Consider the following 21,248-nt stretch of genomic DNA (forward strand, 5'->3'; position numbering starts at 1 on the left):
TCGCTCAACTAAATTAACAGAGGGTTGAAAAAACGACCTATATGTATGTTTCAGTTGGAGGACAGGTTGGTTAAACCCACATTGCCTGTGTTTATCCTAATCTCTGAGGTCCTGTTATCACTTTCCTCATACAGTCTTTACCCTCTCTGAAATAACCTTATCTATCTATATGGATTTGACCTATATACATCATAGTCATTTTTGAATCTGGTCTGAAAAAAGCAATATGTTCCTTTTTATGTAGTTTGATTAACAGTCAATTTTTGAAATTTACAATGTCAAATTATACTGTTTAACACAGATTCTAACTAAAGATATTTCACTGGTAGCATATTTAAAGATTAGATAGGCCTCTCTCTCTAGTGCAACAAGGTAAAACAATGCAAATTTGGAAGAAATAAAATTCCAACGAATGAATGAAGCCACTCCCACCAAAACAAAATGAAAATCTTTCTGACATACAGGATGAATCATAAAGTCCTCGTGTTAATGATTAAACACAGTAAAGACAAAAGTGTCATAGTGATGAAATTGATCTCAGATGACAGATTAGATAGACGCAGAATCACTGCATAGCAGAAGGAGCAACAGGCAAAGGCGCTCAGACACCTGTGTAATGTGAAGATGGCAACTTTGAGGAAACACTACGTTGTGAGAAGAGAGGTGTACTCTGAGGACAGCTTTGAAGAAGATCATAATAGAATCCACAGGGTGCACAAAACTATCCTGGACCATGTCAAAGAGTATCTGACGTAAGTTGGCACTGATTATACAGAGAAGAGGAGATTGGAGTTTGTTCTTCACCTAATCTCTCCCTGTGTTTGTGTAGTTGGGATTCAAAACGTGCCAAAAATGCCGTACTCTCTCTTCTGCCCATCATTGGCTGGATGAGGGTCTACAGATTTAGAGAGTGGCTGTTGGGGGATGTGGTATCTGGGATCAGCACTGGACTGGTGGCTATCATGCAAGGTGAGAAGGAAGTTAAATATTGATCATAGTTGATGAACTTTTTCTGTTCAAATCTGTGTTGAACAGCTTCATTTTCTGACTGAGTGTTTGTCCAGTGAAAAAAGCAAGTCTTTTAGTCTCTGAGCTCTGACAGTAAATCGAGCAGAATGTTTTTCGAGTATTTCACAAAGAGGTGATTCTTTCTTCTTAAGCCTGGGTCACTCCTTACTACACACGTATTGCGTCTGCTCCGTCATTTGTATTGTTCACAATAGGGAGTGTGTCTAGCATTCTTATGTAGCCTGATTTAGGTCAAGATATTCTGCAAATATTTCACAAGAGGCTTGTTGAAATAAATTAATAGATTCAGGCAACCATAATGTGAGTGCTTTATTTTGAAACAGTGTTGTGTTTTTGTCTTATATTTAACATTTAAACTGGGGTCAAAGAAACAATTGCTGTCTAGTTTGCTGTGAGTGCCAAACAAAGATAAAGTAAAGAGACACACCTGAGATGCACATTTCAAAGAACCCAGAAGTGGGGTGAACTTCCATTTCAGGATGTTCATGCCATGATCACATGCAGATAGCATCCTGAATATGTCCTCAGATCCATTCACAAAATCCACATTTGGATTTGGGCATGCATGTGGCCTCAGTGGACAAAACAGACATAGCCTCCTTAGCTGGTGCTCTCAAACCCGTTCCTGTTTCACTCACTCAAGGCCCATGATATTGAGCTATTTGTAGCCACTCCCCCAGTATTACTCCCACTGTAGTGGATGACTCTTCAATATAAAGGAATGTCCATTTCAGTCAAATCACTGTGATGTGACCTTATATATTGATTTCTAAGTAGGACTGTGTATCACTACTGCTTTCCTGAATTGATTCGACTTCCGACTCACAAGGTCCGGATTCGATTAAATTGGGCTTCCCATGTGGGCAAACACAGATAGGACCACCATGGAAACCACGGACAAACATGCGCAACAACTGCAGGAGGGGAGTGCTAATGAGTCTTACTTTCTGTGTGTCAAATGTCATCATGTCCACAGTCCACTGGTACCCACACATGTACAAGCCATCACCTAAAGAAGAAAATAACATACAAAATAAGGGCAAACTGGGAAGATAACACTGACACAAGTTGGCCAAAAGACAAAATTGTAGCCTTAAATAACTAAAATAACTCAACTAAAACATATGCATTACAATGTGAAGCTGAATTTTGTGTTTTGCTGTTGTCTCACTCAGGACTGGCGTTCTCTCTGTTGGCCTCGCTACCTGCAAGCTACGGACTCTACACAGCATTCTTCCCTGTGCTCACATACTTTTTCCTTGGTACCTCAAGACACATATCTATAGGTATGTCTTACAGTGCTCAGTCACCATAGATGTGTTTCCTGTTTACAAAAACTGCTGAGCACATGCTGAATCATTTCAATAGCCTGTCACAAGATGATAGGAACAGTTTTTTACATTTGACCAATAACATCCAATTCCAAGCTGAAGCCGCTTGTCTTTGTGCGTCTGCGTGAAAATGCGCCACAAATCAATTCAAATAAACGTTAAGCTAAAAGGAGCTAAAAGAGTTATGACTCCACTTTCCTGCTTTTCCTGGTTATTCTCTATGCATTTTCTCTTTTTGTTTGACAATTTCATGGGCTTGGCATAAATGTTTGTCACGTAGTGTCACATGGAGATTCTGTCTCTGTCAAGACTTACACCCACTCCTGATTCCTGGGTTTGCATTTTTATGTGGTTCCTTAAATTTGAATGTTTTTTTCTTTGAGTAATGCTCTGTCCCTCCATACTCCACAAGGTTTCTGATCTCAGTCGTACTTTGCACAACATGATGTTAATAACTGTATAACGGTAATAAGGTTTCAATAGAGCCATAGTGTCTCCCTAACCATCCACACACTTCCTCTCTGCAGGTTCCTTTCCAGTTCTGAGCCTAATGGTGGGCACTGTAGTGGACCGTCTTGTCCCAGAGAACAGCACATCAGTCAATATTACAGACTCTGATCTGGACTCGCAGAGAGTCCTGGTGGCCTCCTCTGTCACCTTCCTCATGGGGGTTTTCCAGGTAGACTTGACTTCTATTTCTGTAGACTGATGATTCTGCAAGTCCTTTTTCAAGTTTTCAAACCATGCTTTTCTCACCATGTTTCTGTTTGGTGCAGCTTGCCATGGGTGTTCTGCAGGTGGGCTTTATTGTTGTGTACCTGTCAGACACTCTAGTGTCCGGCTTTACCACAGCAGCAGCCGTACACATCGTGGTTTCCCAGCTCAAGTTTGTGTTGGGGTTAGTTGTTCCAGGCATCAGTGGGCCGCTCTCTATCATATACGTGAGTACAACATGTGGCAGCAGTAATAGTAGTAATGATCTGAAAATGGTTGGGGTAGACCACTCTGTTTATGAGAATTCACGGAAAGAATACAGACTATAGTTTCAAATATGCAAATAGATCTTGTGCAAAGAAACAGAACAGATGTCAGTGAGTGAAGAGATTTTTTAAAAGAATGATCATAACCAAAAACTTAGCTGACAACTCTTCTTCTTCTTCAAATACTTTCCACGGATGACTCCACTATTTTTGTCTTTAAATGAAGACAAAAAAAAATATTAGTTTGTCAGACCACTTTCAACCCCGGTCTAATCTTTCTGTGCCTGAAGATTTTTTTTAGCCAAAGAAAGAGCTTTCTTTGGATGGTTTGGATGGAACCCATTTACAGTTTGTGACATTCTCTATCATGGAAATGCCAGACCTTGGTATAAACTCTGTCCTAAAGAGCTTTCTTTGGAAGTAAATCTGGAGAGTCACCTGCAGCTAGACATTTTCAGGTAATCTCTGCCATTTTACTTTTATTACCTTTAAGTGAGGAGTAGCTCTCAATCATGGAAATGCCAGATCAGTATCAACCCTCTTCTAATATCCCACCTTTTTACTCAAGCTTTGCCGCCAGACGCTTTCAAGTTCTCTGTCATCTTACGTTCACCACCAGCAAGTGGACCTTTGTTTTTCTGCTTTTACTTGTTCAAGTGGAAAACTCCTAATTGCAAAATAAAAATGTGTACAGGAAAGCATTAACGTGTGGATATGATGGGAGAATAAGATGGGTAAACCCAACCAAATCAGTCGGAAATTTGGTTTTCGCTCCACAGACAAGTTGTTAGAAACCATTACTAGTGTGAGGCATTTCAATCTACATCCTTTCTCTTGGAAGTGGAAGGTGACTACACTTGTTTCAGACCCATAGTTTATCTTAAATAAGATTCAGATGCAGTCTGGCATTAACCAGGCTAGCTTTTCTCATGAATATGGTAAAAAAAAACATCTCCATTTGAACGCAGCATATTTATATACAGGGTCTGACTTTTCCTGCAGCACTCAAATGCAATTGCCAAAACACTACACATTTACATCATTAATATTTATTTCCTAAACTCTTGTTGGGCAGAATTTTGCATATTGGACCTTCAAGGATAAGTAATCAATTAATATGATAAAATGAGAACATGGGCACCACTGTTATAAACATGGTCTGTTGATGGTATTGAGGCTGATTGTCTTTTATTTTTACCATTCATGCACTCATAATTTTGTTTGTCTTCTGTTTGCATACTTGCTTGTTTTGTGTTGAAGGACCCCCTTTAAAACAAGATGGTGCAATCCAAGGTTTAGAGTTGTTCATCTGTAGTCTAAGGTAAACTGGTTTGCGCTGTTGTTGCTTTAGAGCAAAAGACAAGAAGGATGTTTTGGAAACTTTTGTTAATTATCACCCACAATCTCATTTGATGAGGAGTAACTGGCAACACGCCTTCTGATTGCCATCATACCCATCTGATAAACTCCTGGTTAATATGTTTGTTTGAACTTTCAAACACAACCCATGCAGACAATATCTGTTTGGATGGGTTGCAAGAAAGCAACTGGTAGATTTTATGATTTGATTGTAAAAGAATGAAGACCAAAATATTCTTCCCAGGTATTTTAATTTCAGTGCAAAGTGCATATCATATTAAAGTACAGTACCGTTTTCAGTTTAATAGCATTTTTTGTGTGTCTCATGTTGAATACATTTCTGTTACAGACCCTGGAGAAAATCTTCGTCCAGATCACCTCTGTAAACATCTGTGACCTGGTCATGTCGATTGTGATTATGGTGATTGTGTTCATAGTGAAGGAGCTGAATGACAGATACAAAGCCAAACTGCCCGTCCCTGTCCCCATAGAAGTCATCATGGTGAGGACATCCTGACAGGAGACTATAGAATACTACAATAGCAGACATTTTAGCTCCCACATGGCCACTGCTCCTGTATTTAGGAGGCTTTATTAGCAGAAATTGAATATGCTACCCATAAGTATGTTTGGAAGTGTATATTACCACTTTAGAATTGAAACGTTTTGGTTTTTTGGATTTAAAAAAGTCTTGCCACTATGTTGCCCAAATGAACAAAACAGCCACAATGCATATTTAATGTTTTAAAGAGGAAGCTTATTACACAAATGTAAAAGAAGGACATCTTTTCTCTAAAGGCCATCATAGTTTCCTGACATACATAGCAGAAGAAGGGTAGTTCCAATCTTGTTTCACTCTGCATTCCCACCATTAGATTTCACTAACGCCGCTTTTCCATTATACAGTGGTACTGTGGATACATACATACAGTACTATTCCAATACATCTTAGTAGATGACCTTGTACAATTCACACATCTTATTTTTTCTGAGTTTCTGTTCCCAACATGTTAGGGGGTTTCAAGAACCTTTGGGGGCCCATGTCAAAAGGGTCCCAGGGGCCCTTCATTGAGCTATACTAAAGCCTAGTAATCTTGACACAGGGCCTAAGTTGGGGGGGATTCAGCTATGATGTCATTGCAGTCTCGGGGATGTAACCAATCATACATTTTTTGGTTGGTTTTCACAAAATTGTCATGGCTGTGGACTGATGTAATCAGCCATATCCGTTCAACTCAGGGCCCCAGGCAATTGCCTGCTTTGCTTATGGCGCATTTCCACCGGCTCTACTCGCCTCGCCTCGCCACGGCACGGTTTAAGTAGCGTTTCCACTAGCCTACCAGGTACTATTTTTAGCGTGCTTAAAAGCAGGTACTATGCGATGATGATTAGTCAGACTGCCGGCCGCTGAGTCCCGTCACAGGAAGAGACCTCCCACACACAAATCAAGCCGAACAGCGCCAAAGTGTAAATCACTTAAAACTACTTAACAACCCTAACAACGTGGGTTAATCTCCAACAACTACCAGGGAAACCTCTATATTTAACAGGAGTCTTTTAAGGTGGAGTGGTGTATAACTCTATATTATATATTATAATACTATATATATAATATATATTACTATATTATAACTTCCTCTTGTGTTTCCTGGGTTAATATCCCCAAAGATTAGATTACATTAGATTAGATTAGATTATAAAATAAGCAATATGAAATAGACACAATATACAAATGCAAATAATGTGTACAATGTACAATACTAGACATTTGACATTTAATTTTCACATTTATCCTGCGGGCCGGATTGGACCCTCTGGTGGGCCAGTTTTGGCCCATGGGCTGTATGTTTGACAACCCTGCTCTACACCAAACATATTTTTAGTCTTTTAAAAATATTTTCTCTCCATAATAATGGTTAATAATAGCTGAGGTTTTTTAGTTACTGAAGTGTATTTTTTCTTCACACAGACTGTCATAGCTTGTGGCATGTCGTACGGCTTAAACTTTAAGGACACGTATGATGTTGACGTTGTTGGCACAATGGTCCGTGGGTAAGTTTCCATATAGAAAATTACAGCAGATAACACCAGATACATGTACAATTAAACACTGTTTTGTTTTTTTTCTTCTTTCAGGTATGAATCTCCAATTGCACCCAGTATGAAAATCTTTCAGGAGAGTGCTGTGGAAGCCTTTCCTATCGCCATAGTGGGGTTTGCTGTTGCCTTCTCTGTGGCCAAAGTCTACTCTGTCAAACATGATTATTCTATTGATGCCAACCAGGTGAATGACATTTAAAACACAGTCTCTGTTGGAGGTAGTGTTAATTAGTTACTATAGTATAAGATTTAATAAGAAAGTCTCATAATTGTTCTTCATGAAGCTATAAAGTTGGGTGCATGCATGTGCAGGGCAAACTAAATAAGTCCAAGCAACAGCTCGAATGACGTAAAACGCAACTCCACTTGTTACTTTTTCTTCCCCAGGAGCTCATCGCTTTTGGGGTTAGCAACATATTTGGTGCAAGCTTCAGGTCTTTTGCAGCCAGCACGGCACTTTCCAGAACAGCCGTCCAGGAAAGTTCAGGAGGCAAAACACAGGTCAGAAAATACAAATGAACAAACACCTCCTGTTTCCTTGTTGTGGACATTTACAGGGCCATATTCCCATAAAGATTTATTATAATAGTGACTTTACAGTTTCTTTCATGTCACATGTTTTGTTTTTACAAATGCAGGTTGCAGGATTGATCTCAGCCCTGATTGTTATGATTGTTACTCTTGCTCTTGGATTCCTGTTGGAGCCGCTTCCCAAGGTGAGGTTTCCTGCTGCAATGAAATGTTACTCCTGGAATTGCTTATTTTTATATCTCTATGTACAGATATACTGTATTTTTCATTGTTATTCTGCCCAGTGTCTATGTATTCATTTTACTTTCTCTTTATTCATGTTCTCCTGCCTCAATTTGCACAGCTTACACGTTTACACGTTGTATTTCTAATTTTTTTTCTTAATTTTTCTTAGGAGTTTTATTTTATGACTGGAAATAAAACTCCTGTGTTTGGAGTTTTCAGGAGTTTTATTTTATTTTATGACTGCTCTATGGTAGCCTTTGAAATCCATCCAGTGGACACCTGTGTTCCAAAAGAGTGTTGGAAATGTTGTTATGTCAACACAATACTGTATATAATATTAGTCCTGTCGTTTTTAGATATACTAAAGCGGACATGTTTCATATTATATCTCTAACTAACATTTTTTTAACACCCCTTTAACACTGTGACTGCAGTCTGTCCTGGGTGCCCTGGTAATCGTAAATCTGAAGGGGATGCTGATGCAGTTCAGGGAAATACCGTACCTGTGGAGGAGAGACAAGCCAGAATGTGTAGGTACTCAGGCCAAATTTGTTTGTGTAGTTTTACAATTCAGTTGTCAGTTTTTGACCTCAGGTTTTTGTTTCCCACAGGTAGTGTGGATAGCAACATGCTTGGCTGCCATCCTGCTGGGCCTGGACCTTGGTCTGGCAGTGGGCTTGGGGGTGGAGCTGCTTACTGTTGTCTTCAGGACTCAGTTGTAAGGACACATTTTATGCAACTAATATTTCAGTATATGTTCCATAAAGAATGTACATTTGACGGCATTTTTAACCTAATGCCAACCAACATAGCATGTCTTCATGGCTAAATGAGTTGCTGCCACCTGATTGGCTGAATAGATATTTGCATTAACGTGTGATGGTGTGTGTGTGTGTGCAGTGTGAAGGTGCTTTAGGGTATATTTGTGAAAATAGGGGGAAACATATGAGATAGGTGACGTGATTGGTGAGGTGTATTTAGTTATAAACAATTCAGCACATAGATGGGGAGAGTAACTGGTAATGGAAAATGATAATACTAAGAAGAGGGGCTGGATGATTTAATAAGTAGGCACATTATGAAAGTGTCAAACTAAAATATACGTTTTCCCAGTTATCTCCAAATCTCCAAAGAGTTAATCAACCTCACGAGGAACACACACAGTCTGGTTTCCATACTTAAGAAGACATTACATTAACTTACATTCATTTATTGGAGACTTACTCTAACCTTAACCATGACTACTACTGGCCTAACTCTATCCCATACAACATGTAATGGTAAATAATGAAACTGTGTAAACAGCTTTAGGTCCCCACAACATAAGTAATACCTGAAGCACACACAGAAAGATGTATGCATTAACAAGGAGTTCAACAGGTGAACCTAAATTGGACAGTTAGTGTTGAGTGAGTAGTAATCTCGGGAGTGAGTCACAAATCATGAGACATGTTACGTGTATGTTGTGTCTACTATTTATGCATTGTCCTCTTTGTGTCTCTATAGTCCACGTTGTTGTGTCTTGGCTAACATCCCTGGGACTGACCTCTACAGAGATCGCAAAGACTACCTGAATGTATGTATATTACATATTACATTTTTCTTTTTTAAATGTCATTGTTCTGCCTCTGCTTGTGACAATGTGACCTCATTTGTATGTTTACGCCAAGCAAACTATCAGACCTGACTGAGGGAGTGTTTGTGTGTGTACGGCTGCAAAGTGTGGGTGGGCAGGGAGAAGAAGCATTAATCCTATGAAATAGTAGACTTCACTTCTGAAAATGTTCGTCTGTCGTCTTACTTTACGCGTGCAACGTCGCTGTTGCCTCCATCTGGTGTGACATAAAACAAGCACTTGGATGTAGCCGGGTGACACAAGATCAATACTGAGAATCACAGAGAAAGTCGTGTGGAGCAGATAGCCTTCATCAGCATTGTGTGAACTCATTTTTACAATGGTTTTAATTTGTTTACATTTAACAGTTTCTCTTAAGCCCATACATTTAGCCTGGTTAACGCCAGACTGCATCTCACTATCGTTTAAGAGTATGGAAAGGGTGTAGTCACCTCCCACTTTAAGGGGTTTGTGATTGGTCAAAAGCCGTGTTACATATTTTTTTTCACATTTCCATTAGTAATAGTACCAAAATAATGCCATGATGGGAACACAGCAAAAGCGGCATCCTCGCCAGATGTGTCTGCAGAGCGAAATTAAATTGGCTGGGTTCACCCAGGCTTCCACAATCTGATCAGTCAACAATCAGTCGGTACAGATTGGCTTGTTGTGAGGGTTACAAACACTGTTTTATGTTTAACTTTTTGTATTCGCAGACAGCTTCATTTATTTATTAGGGACTAACCGGACATGAAAATAATATTACAAGTAACTTGAGAGAGTGTTTCAAAAAAAATATCATCATTGTCCACTGAATTATTTTGAATCTTGATACATTTCCTTTCAGATTTTTGAACCAAATGGAGTTAAGATCTTCAGGATACCCTCTCCCATCTTCTTTGCCAACATTGAGTTCTTCAGGGAAAAGCTTGTCGAGGCCGTATGTATGAATGACGCTTCTACCGCTCATTTGGTTAGTGTTTCGTCAGCAGTGTAACATAACTGTACTGGTTGTCACAGGTCGGATTTAACCCCTTGAGAGTTCTGAGGAAGAGGAACAAGGCAGAGAAGAAAATCAAGAAACTGTTGCTGGAAGAGGGAGAACATGTTACAGAGGTCAGACATGAATGCAGCAGGAAAGGAGATGAAACTGTTCCTTCAAAAAGCTGCAAGCCTGTACTGAAATAGGTCTGTCTAACAGGGAGGTGTGCGCCACTTATTTTGCCAAACATCCGACGAGTCCTGCATGAACATGGAGAAGTCTGAAAAGTCTGATGTCCTCAACGGCCTTCCTTTCCGGATAGACTGGAATGCTGAGCTTCCCGACAACATCAGTGTTCCTAGAGTGGACCTCCACAGCCTGATCCTGGACTTCTCTGCTGTCTCATTCCTGGACATCTCTGCTATGAAGGGGCTCAAAATGGTAAAGAAAAACCTCTCCGTGGCCTCCCGTGTAAATCTGTACGTACATATAGTATGTATGAGACCCGCAAAAATGTCTTTATCTTGCAGTGACTCCCATCATAGTGATGAGTAATGTCAGTAGTACTGCCGACAAATCCTTATCAGCAAATAAAACAATAAAATCCTTAATGTGTTCCTACTCCTATCATGAGTAGGAACACATTTCTCCATTGGTCAAATATCATGTGTTAATGTCAATTTTTAGCACATTTAAAACAAACTCAGCTGACCATGGTACTGTACACGCCCAACAAATACATGGCAGAAACAGGCAGAACAAATCAAAAGGAAATTACAACATAGAAATAGAAATATATAATGTAATAAATATGAGAAGAAGTTATAATTATTCTGAATCTAATTTTTTGTTTATTTAATTTTATTTTAGTTCAGTTCCAGGTCAAATAACAAAAAAAGCCCCCCCCAGTTGGAACAAGTGTCTTGAGTGATAGAGTGCATGTTCTCCCCATGTGTGCGTAGGTTTTCTCCGGGTTCTCCCATTTCCAATAAAATCAGATCAAATAAAATAAATAAAACAAAAAATAAAATGAAATGGATATAACATCGACAACTTAAACAGTGTCAAAGGCCAATGAAAACAGGTGGGTTTTAAGAAGAGATTTAAAGACCGGCAGGGAAGACGCCTATCCAATGTGCAATGGCTGAGCATCATCAAGTGGAAGATGATGGTGCAAGATGACAGGCTCTGTAATATTGTCATTACTAAAATACACTCAAAAGGTTGTAAACACTAAACATTTCTTGTTTTTAGTGATTATACATTTATACAAACATACTTATTGGTAATATATTCAGTTTCACCAATAAACCCTTCTAAAGCTGGACATGTAAACAGTACAAAGAAATGTAACGTTGTACCCACAGTGCTTAAATAGATGAATTGTTGTTACCCTGCATTATTGCAATTGAGCAGATCAATTAACAACCGTTGCTCAAAGTAAAACGATACAGGTACTGTGATACAAATGCAATTCAATGTTGTGTTTATTATTCCTGATTATCTCCACAGGCAATCAAAGAGTTCCAACAGATTCAAGTGGATGTTTACATTGTGTCGTGTGATGGTGAGTTTCATTAGCACAAGATAAATACCCATAATACACCTCTCAGGTAGTTGTGAAACATGAACCCCCGAGGAAGACACTGAACTCAGGTGACTTGTGTTGACAGTGTACACCCTGGAGAAACTGCACGCCTGCATGTTCTTCGATGACGAGATTGTGACGTCCATGTTCTTCCCGACCCTTCATGACGCCATGCTGCACGTACTCGGAAAAAACGAGGGGGATCACAGTAAAGGCAGAACGGTAAGAAAGAACTCTGATTATTGTCTATGACTATGACGCTGTTCAAAAGTTTTAAATCAGTTACACCAATCATAACCTTTCAAGACAATGTAAATCAGTGGTTCTCAAAGACGGGATCTGGAGCAACAGAAGGGACTCTGAGATTTTTTTTTGATCTCCAAACAAATGTACGCTTTATGTTTATATATTTTAAATAACATGAATAAAATTAAGTTTTATTTCATCTACCAAACATCTCTTGGAAATTGTTCATGTGTTACAAATATGGCTTTAAATGTGTCTATATTATATATATTATACCATATTATGCACACATTTCTAGCTTCTACTTCCCTCTTGATTTACAAAGTCAGTAAACATTATCTTAATGGTTAATGGTCTCACTTTGTAGTTTCAGCTGTTGTTCAATAGAACATGGTGTCAGTTGTGTGACTTCTGTTCCCATTTAGAGGAAAATAGCTGATAAAGAACAGCACATGTGAGTGAACACCAGCGTGATAGACAGCTGACATCGCAATTCTCATAGCTTCAAAATGGGAGTTCAGATTCCTGTGGGCGAAGTCATGACTGGTTTGTATCAGGTCATCTGTCACATCAAGGAATTAATGCTTCACTTCTTCTGCTTGAGAGTATTGGTGTGTTCCATTGACATTGAAGCTCTGATATCTCATGCCTGATCTCAGGCTAGCCATTGTTAGTCATTGTTAAAAGTCAATAACAAGGTTGTACAATACATGGTATTTTCCGCACAGAAACATGGATCAACATGTCTATGGTTAAAAATTGAACAGTACTGTGTACGAGTCATTTACTGTGAAACTAAAATACGACAGAAGTGCTTATATGTTAAGTTTGGTGAGGTTGCTCACGCCCCATTACCTTGGAAATACCAAGTTCTGAATACAAATGGAACACACAAAACTCACTCACTCACTCATCTTCTACCACTTTATCCTCCACATCAGAGTTGCTGGGGACACTAGTGTCAACCTTGAAAACACAAAACTAAATAACCAATTTATATAATTTTGGATATTTCTGCCTACTGCAGCGTTAAATGGCGTACAGTAGGCAATGTTTGCCGTGCAAAAAAATGTATTCTTATGTCATCAATATTTTTTATGCTTGACAAGTTATTCTTTTTTCTTAACAGATTAAATATACCCAACTGTAGAAGAGCTGCAGTCTTGAGGAGCGTGTGAACACAAGGAAGATTCATCTACTGATGATAAACACCGTTTACATTCTGCCAATTGAATGTACCGTCCGTCTCTACTCACTATATTGCCTTCATCATGTGTTCTGTGCATTCAGTAAAGTTCTGTTAGGTACCATAATTATGTACACATAACCCAAGACTTGCCAAGCCCTTTCTTAAATGTTTTCAGGCCATCAGCAGAGATTCACTCATAGATTACACACAACACTCTGTAGACCATCTCTTTGAAACAGTTTATCTGAATCACTGCTGCATCAACATGTACATTGGTTACACCGAAGAACTGCTTAAGGACATCTGTGATCAACAAGAATGCTTGATACATATTCTGTTTTTCTAGTTTTTGTAGTGTTTATTTGCTAGTTTCTAGGATTGTGATTGTCAACATTTAACAATGCAGTTTTATGCCTGGTTTATGTTGCTGATTAGTGTAGCTGTTATTGTTTTAGACACTTTTTTTGGCCTCTAACCTCTCCCTGCAATGTCTTATATACAGTATGTTTTATATAATTAATCAATGATTCAGTCTTTATTTAGTGCCTGTCCATCAGTTCTTTTGTCTGCATTTGGTGTACAAGTGGCCCAAGGCATAAATGTTCAGTGTTTATATAACAGTTTGATGAAACAAATGCAATCAAATACACCAAAAGTTTTTCACTGGACACCAATGCCCTCCAATTCAGTTGCAGAAATCATAGTACGTCAGGTCTCACATGTATTTAATGAAACCTGCAAATCTCATGGTACGTCCCATTTGTAATAAATGACACACTAAGAGATCAACTGCTCGTCCTCTCTGATTTCAAACTTGCTTACACCAGGTTAGAGCTGGCGTGAGATTTAATCATATGCTATGCCAATGTACATGTAAATAAATGCAATAACTGCATAGAAATTAACTATTTTTTCTGATGTATGCATGCTTGATAAATGAGGGCCAGAGTGGTTTGGCCATCTTTAGGATGCAAGTAAGGATTACACATTTCTCTAAATACGTACAAATGTTACATGTACTTATCAGGATGGACTTGGACTGTAGTTTGAACATTGCTTAAAAACTGATTTCCAAGAAATGTGCCGTGCAGGGAAAAAAAAAAAATCCTGTAAATGTAGATCTGAAATGACAAATGGTTCATCCTGAAAACCTACATTCTTTAAGTCTATCAAGCAAACAAAATGTGTTGTAAGGCACCAGAAAAACTTGCAGATATGGACAGTCACTAACTATTCATTTATCAGTCACAGAATTGACTGATGACTCACAATTGGCTACTCCCTGATATGAACGCAAGTTTGCACGACAAGGTGTTGCTTCTCCTGCCCTTCACACTAATACCCAACTTGATAAATAGCTTGTCATTTTGTAAATTAAGTAACTTAGTCACAGAACAAATATGAGATGGAAACCTGCTGTTAAAAATTTATTGAGCTATATTTACTATTATCTTTCATTGTACATATGCATGGATTCGGCTGACATGTATAGAAATACAAGCTTTTAAAAGGGGGAGGGGCACAATTGCTCTTTGTGTCTGTAGTTAAGTTCAGAACAGCTGTAACTAAAATGTGCACCACCTACACATTTGCTTCTGGGCAGTTTTTTTATCAAAAAGAAACATCTATATCCTGTTACCCTGAGGTTTACTATCACATTATTCAGACAAGTGGTGTGAAACAGAATGAAACGAGTTGGCAGTTTACTGATAGTAAGGCCGGTAACGGCTTTGATCTGGGTGGTGTGGTCCAGGCATCTGGCCCTGGGGAGGACCTTGCATTCGTGGAGGTGGGGGGCCTCTGGGAGCTGGCCACATCCCAGGACTGAGGCCTCCTGGTTGGCTGAACGGGGGACTGAGCGTGCCCTGGTCTTCAGGGAACTGCTGCATTGAGTTGGGGTTGTAATGATGGGGTGGGGGAGCGTTTACAGGAGGGCCGCTGTGTTGTGGAGGAGGTCCAGGAGGCGGGTGGTTCATGTAAGGGGGCATCTGGCTCATAATGTGCCCGGGTGGTGGTGTGATTGGAGGGGGAGCTGTTGACATGGGAGGAGGGGGAGCCTGGTTGTACACCATGTGTGGTGTCCCAGAGGCTTGGGGAGGATGCTGCATTGGGTGGTTAATAGGGGGAGGAGGAGGAGGAGGGGGACCAAAGTGCTGCTGCGGTGGCGCCATCATGTGGTGAGAGTGGGACACGACGGGTGGCTGGCCGGGATAGTCTGAAGGGTGGTGGTGGGGCGGCTGACCGGGGACTGGCCCACTTGGGTGGGGCTCACGGGAGGAAGAGTCGTCTTGGATGGGCACGGTGATGAGATTGCTGTGTTTGCGGGTTGTTACTGTGGCAATGCGGAATGTTTCAGGACCAAGACCAGACGTCGGCGGTGGGCCTTCATGGGCGCTGGGTGGCAGCGGCTGACTGTAAGGGTCGTGACTGCCGTGCTGGAGCGGGTTGGGAAGGTGAACGTGGTTCTTGGGTAAGTGAGGTGGAGGCACACGGAAACGGTCCTCAGATGAAGGGGGCAGGTGCACGGGCTCCTGGCGGCCAGCGGAGGACTTGGCGGCCCTCAGGTGGCGGTGGTTGACATGGGCCTGCAGGTCACGCTGGGACAGGTAGGTGCGCTTGCATCCTGGCACTACACTGCACATGTAGAGAGAACCGCGCTGGCACTGCTCGATGCGCTGCACTGGATCTGTGCAGTTGTAGAGGGTGAGGCTGAACACATGAAGACAAAATGTCAACATTAAAAATGTGGAGCTACTATTACTTATTACTATATTTTGAATAATAACATTAAAATTCAATGAAGTTGAGTGTTTACAACAACACATTAAGACAAAAAAACTTATCACATCACTTGTTATCAAATTATCATCACAACAGGTGCTAGAGTCATAAGAAAGTCATAGAGTCATAGAAAAATTATTTTAGTAGGGATGCAAATGATTAACCTTTCAGTTCATTCAAAATATGTAGAAATACATTAAGCAACAGTGCGTGTTTCTTTCTCTGTGTCATTTCTTTGAAACTTAAGTGCTGTTGTTAGAATTTACAACAGCAGAGGGGGCACATTAACCAAAGCCCTAACATATTTAGCAGAAGTAGACAATGAGCATGGAAACAAATGAGTAGCTTGAAGAAGCAACCTCTGAGCTGCTAAGTGCTGCGATGATATTATATGACTGAAAATATGTTTTAATATAATTTTTGCGATTCTATAACTCTATAACTCTTTTCAAGCAAAAGCGTCCATATATTAGGCTAATATTAGTGTTTGTGATTCATTATATGAATATACTGTACATAGACATACAAATAAACTAATGTGCCTCGAAGGTGCAATATTTAAAATTTAAACTAAGGAAAAGACATGCACTTCAATAAACTATTGTTTATTACCCATTGTCGAGGAAAGTCGGTCAAGGGAAATAAAATGCAAAGAATTTGCAACCCTGTATAATATCAGGGCTGCAATTACCAAATGAATCACCAAATATTTTGATAAAATTCAATACAATATTTTATAAACCCATTCCTACTTGTCTTTTCGAAAACTAAACCGAATAATTAAAATAATTATAAGGCAGTAATTAAATACCTAACTAATAACTATTATACATCTGTTCCTTCCATCTCTACCTCCTTTCCCATCTTTCCTCCTCTCGCGCTCACCATCAGTGGCATGTGCTACACAAAGAGTCTGGTGCTTAATTGCTGCTATTGGGTTTCGCCATCTTTGTACAATACTGTATGGGCTCTGCCTTGATGTGGTAAATGCCCTGAGATTAGCACATGTTGTGATATGGTGCAAAACAAATTAAATTGATTTCATTTGAATTGATCTGATTCAGTCGCCTCACCCAGGACACATTTTGTCTCCTTTCTTCTCATGAAGCAAAGCACAGTCGTAGCAGAAAACGTGTTTGCAGGGGATCTGAGGAGTTAGACAGGTGAGAGAATTAAACATCAGCAGCTCCCTAAAAAGTCTGCAGATAATGGATGGAATATAAGTACACACCATCCGTCCATATAACTGAATAGGGAGACCGCATTTGTCACAGAAGTGAATTGGTACTTCGTCTCTTTCTCCAATCAAATGCAACTGTGAAGAAAAAAACAAAACAGTTTCATTAGAACATGCTCAAATTTCAGTTCATTCGAATCTGTACATTCCCCACACTAAAGGGGAAAATTGGAAGATAATTTGAACCCAGTCTAACACAGTCTGACAATTCTGCTCATCTGGATCAGTAATGATGTGCTGTGCCTTTGTCTGAAAACAAAGACAGGTGTGTGGAGTCTCTTCTGATTGTCCAGTGGGATCATGTACCTTGTAGTCCCAGAACAGTTGTTGGGGAAATCTCCTCTGACTTCCAAACACATCACCAGATTTAGAGCCACAATCAAACCTGTCCTCTTGCTTGAAGCCAAAGTTATCTGTGAAACACAGGACACAAGTATTAATGAGGCAGTGAAAAACAAATAAAAAACTAAAATTGTATTTGGGAATAAATTGATCAGCTCTCTCTCAACTCATAGGAACAACTTGGTTGTGGATTCTTAGTTTTTTTTAGTTTCAGAGTAATACTGGAACTGGTTTATTATTCATTTTAAACAACTGTACTTTCCTCTTGCTAAGCAGCATCATGTGCTCATATGGGACAGATTGTGTAATGTAAGGAGCAAATGAGGGAGCATATTCTGTTTGACATTCAAGTGGCCGTTAAAATATATAACCATCTCTTCACATCTCCAGCAGCTTTCCACATTTTTGTAGCACAATTCTAACAAGGTATATTATTGAAAGAAATCACCAATATCCTTTAGTTTATTAACAGTCTGTTTTAGCCTGTTACTGTTCCAAACATTTATGATAACTATGGCTCTGGTGTATCAGTGAGCCAGACAAATTCTGGACACTAGAATAGAGAGAAATTGTTTTCAGTCTTCCAAAGTTATACATTTTTCACATATTCTCAGAGGCACCTTTTGTCCATGCTTAGTGAGACCAATGAGGAACCAGTGCTAATTTGATACCACTTCTCAATACCCATTTTAAGCCAAAACAGAATCGTACAAATTATTCTTGAAATTACTCAATTATGCCATTTCTTTCTCTCTGCTCACATATTAAACTTGTCCCTGGTAATCTTGTCAGGTTTCTAATTAAATGAATAACAAGCACAAATTTGATTCTACTGCACCAAGTATAACACCTGAATAATGTATCATACTCCATAAGCTATAACAGTTAACAAGGGTTATCTAATGATGCCCTCTGGTGGTAAAATTGTAACCTGAGTGATGTTGACAGTCTTCAAGATTAAAAAACAATTATTTCTCTATAGCAGTTATTTTTGAATAAATCTTTGCACACCAGATTGCACTTGATTGATTGCCTGGTTCTGTCAGAGATTTCTTCCTGTTAAGAGGGAGTTTTTTCTCTCCACTGATGCCTAGTGCTTGCTCATTGTGTGAACTGTTGGGGTTCTCTGCTCTCCTTGATGTTGTCTATGTACAGTGCCTTGAGATAATGTATGTTATGATTTGGCGCTAAACAAATAAAATTGAATTGATTGTGTTTGTTTCTTAAAACCCTTTTCTTTTTAATAAACAAGAAAAAACTACAAAACGATTACAAGACGTGTGGAGGGGGGTTGCAATAGAGCTTTAGAGGGATGGTGTGTGTAAATCAAAGGCTGAACAGAAATGTCAGCTGTGACAAACTTTTCATATGTATCATCATATCAAAGAAATATCATTTTTTGATACAATCTGGTATACAGCCTTGCACTATATAATCATTATGATTTTATTGTTTATTCTTCATTTTGTAGGCTTTGGTGATAAGGAATCATTTAGTATAGGAAAAATAGCTACAGTATCAGTTTCATTACCACCACTGTGCAACAGTGTGCAACAGCTGTGCAGTGTGCAAATATTAGGGAGCTGGCATAATATTTAATATACCTTATTGGAAATCATATTAAGAGAGTAAACCCAACCCATCCCTCTGTGTTGGTGAATTTTCAGGGATGACATTTAGTAATGTTTATGGATGTGACATTGTCATGTGACCTCTCAGAAGAGAGGAAAGGGCAAGTGGTGCGTCAAATAACCCAGCCCCCACCAGACAAAAAATAATGCCTCTGAGCAGATATAGGCATCTCCTAACTTGTGCGATGCAGGTTCGGTCTGCACAATGAGGAATGAGCAAGAGCAAAGTGGGTGAAACTGTCCATGGGTTATAAAAGCATGAAAACAAATAACATCATGGTCATAGGCACGAAAAATAAACCGAAAGCACCATTGTGTGCAAAAAGTGGTTATTTCACAGTAACAAAATTGGGAGTAAATGGTCTGTAATTACTGTATATAACACTCTTCTAGTCTTGATGACCACTCAGAAGCTGTTTTACACTGCAGTTTTGCCACTCACCCACTCACACATTCTTACAGCCCATCTATGTGCAATGTATTTTCTATCACTCATCTTTCATACCCATTCACATGCTGCCAGCACAGCCATCAGGTGCAAAGTAGGATTCAGTGTCTTGCCCAAGGACATGTTGGCATGTAGACTAGCGGAGCCGGGAATTGAACTCATCCAACCCCAGCTCAAAGTGCCATTTACGTTTTAAAAAAGCAATGCTGTGAGACCTGGTGAGCTGCAAAACATGCCTACCATCTTCTCCTAGGTCATTTTTGCATGGCCTGCCAATGGGTCTCTGGGTACGAGGCTGAGGCTTGCTCCTTAAAGGTTGTTTGGAGATGAGCTTGATGGGGATTCGTCTTCGGACATCTGGGCCACCCAAATTCCCAGAGCCATCACTTCCTTGAAGATCATTGTCTGTTCAAAAATTCAGTAATTCATGTTATTAGCCTAAAATTACATGCTTTGAATCTCTTGGTGAGTTCAGTCAAGAAATATCATAAAAAAACAATTCAAAACAATGAATTCTACAGGACATTACAGCATCTGATGAGTATTTATTTGGTGTAAATGTCTTTAAACAGTAAACAATACAGACTCTGGATGAAATGAGGGATGAATTAAAACAAATGAAGCAAAACAAACATGGACACATTTAGAATTGATTTAACAGGAAACGTGGTTGCTGTAAGGAAAAAACATTGACCCTGACACTATCATGTCCACAAAATAACTATCTACAATGTTTTGAATAAAACATTGTAGCTAGTCAACAACTTCTGATTTTAACGAAAAATGTGCGAGTGAAAACGTTCCAGATACATCACAGTAATACATTCAAACAATTCGCCAACGAAATTATTATCAAAACAAATCAAATGAAGACATGACATAGCCGTTAAGATGATATATGATTCCAAATTATGTAAGGAAAAGGTTGCGTTCAGCGAATATATGGAATAAATACATATAGTTAGAATTAAGCTTCGTTAGCATTAGGCTAATACTGGCCGAGTAGCTTTCGCGCCCCAATGCGTAGCTGGTGTTCACGCCTAACTAACATATTGTTCAGCATTGAAAGCAGTACCTGCCTAGTTCCATTCCTACACTATGTCTGGAGAATTTGGTTTAAGCCTCGGTGTTAACTTTTTTAAGTGACTTAACTTAACTCAATCGCTAGCCATTTCAGCTAACCTGACCCGTGCTAGCTTGTAACGCTGCTTTGGTAGATAATGTGCTGCCGGAGTGACCCCGTACAAACGAGAGTGATGTGTCGTTATCTGACGAGCTCGAATAACAGCAACTGAACAGCACCTGTGGAAAAAATATTCCACATGTCAAAAATTAGCTAACGTTGGCCTTACAGAGCATTTTCCTTACCGCTTTGGTCCATGATCCAACGAGTGAACGCAGTGCATTGTGGGACAGAATGGACGAGGAAGATGTGAATGAAAGGGAGGAACTGGCAGAAAACAGGTCTAAAACAGTCCAAGGAACTTCAACAACACAAGGAAATATATGTAGAGATAGATAGATAATTACAACAGATATTAACCGATTCTAACTGAAAATACAATAGCTCCATTTATTTGTTCACCTTGTTGTAGATTAAATATTACAAAAACACACAACAGAATATAAGGCAA

General features: G+C 39.4%; 2 protein-coding genes across 3 annotated transcripts; one reads left to right on the plus strand and one right to left on the minus strand.

The window, feature by feature from the left end:
- Window positions 1-554: 554 nt before the first annotated feature.
- Window positions 555-13,195, plus strand: LOC122766010 (chloride anion exchanger-like). The gene is made up of 19 exons (XM_044020583.1): window positions 555-752; window positions 830-969; window positions 2,205-2,315; window positions 2,888-3,039; window positions 3,137-3,301; window positions 5,049-5,201; window positions 6,669-6,751; window positions 6,836-6,983; window positions 7,187-7,300; window positions 7,438-7,515; window positions 7,990-8,085; window positions 8,167-8,273; window positions 9,062-9,131; window positions 10,018-10,110; window positions 10,191-10,286; window positions 10,372-10,593; window positions 11,665-11,719; window positions 11,826-11,962; window positions 13,116-13,195. The coding sequence occupies exons 1-19, from the start codon at window positions 625-627 to the stop codon at window positions 13,134-13,136; spliced, it is 2,169 nt and encodes a 722-aa protein (XP_043876518.1). The 5' UTR covers window positions 555-624; the 3' UTR covers window positions 13,137-13,195.
- Window positions 13,196-13,402: 207 nt separating this feature from the next.
- On the minus strand, window positions 13,403-21,143 carry cbll1 (Cbl proto-oncogene-like 1, E3 ubiquitin protein ligase). Of its 2 annotated transcripts, none has more exons than XM_044020585.1 (6): window positions 20,967-21,143; window positions 19,855-20,019; window positions 17,500-17,606; window positions 17,188-17,271; window positions 17,030-17,103; window positions 13,403-15,884 (listed from the first exon to the last, which is right to left on the minus strand). In XM_044020585.1, the coding sequence occupies exons 1-6, from the start codon at window positions 20,971-20,973 to the stop codon at window positions 14,879-14,881; spliced, it is 1,443 nt and encodes a 480-aa protein (XP_043876520.1). In that variant the 5' UTR covers window positions 20,974-21,143; the 3' UTR covers window positions 13,403-14,878. The 2 variants fall into 2 exon arrangements, with proteins under 2 accessions (XP_043876520.1, XP_043876519.1); XM_044020584.1 differs by having other exon boundaries at window positions 20,983-21,141.
- Window positions 21,144-21,248: the final 105 nt, after the last annotated feature.

The sequence above is a fragment of the Solea senegalensis genome, linkage group LG3 (genome assembly GCF_019176455.1).
Source record: "Solea senegalensis isolate Sse05_10M linkage group LG3, IFAPA_SoseM_1, whole genome shotgun sequence".
Lineage (NCBI taxonomy): Eukaryota > Metazoa > Chordata > Actinopteri > Pleuronectiformes > Soleidae > Solea > Solea senegalensis.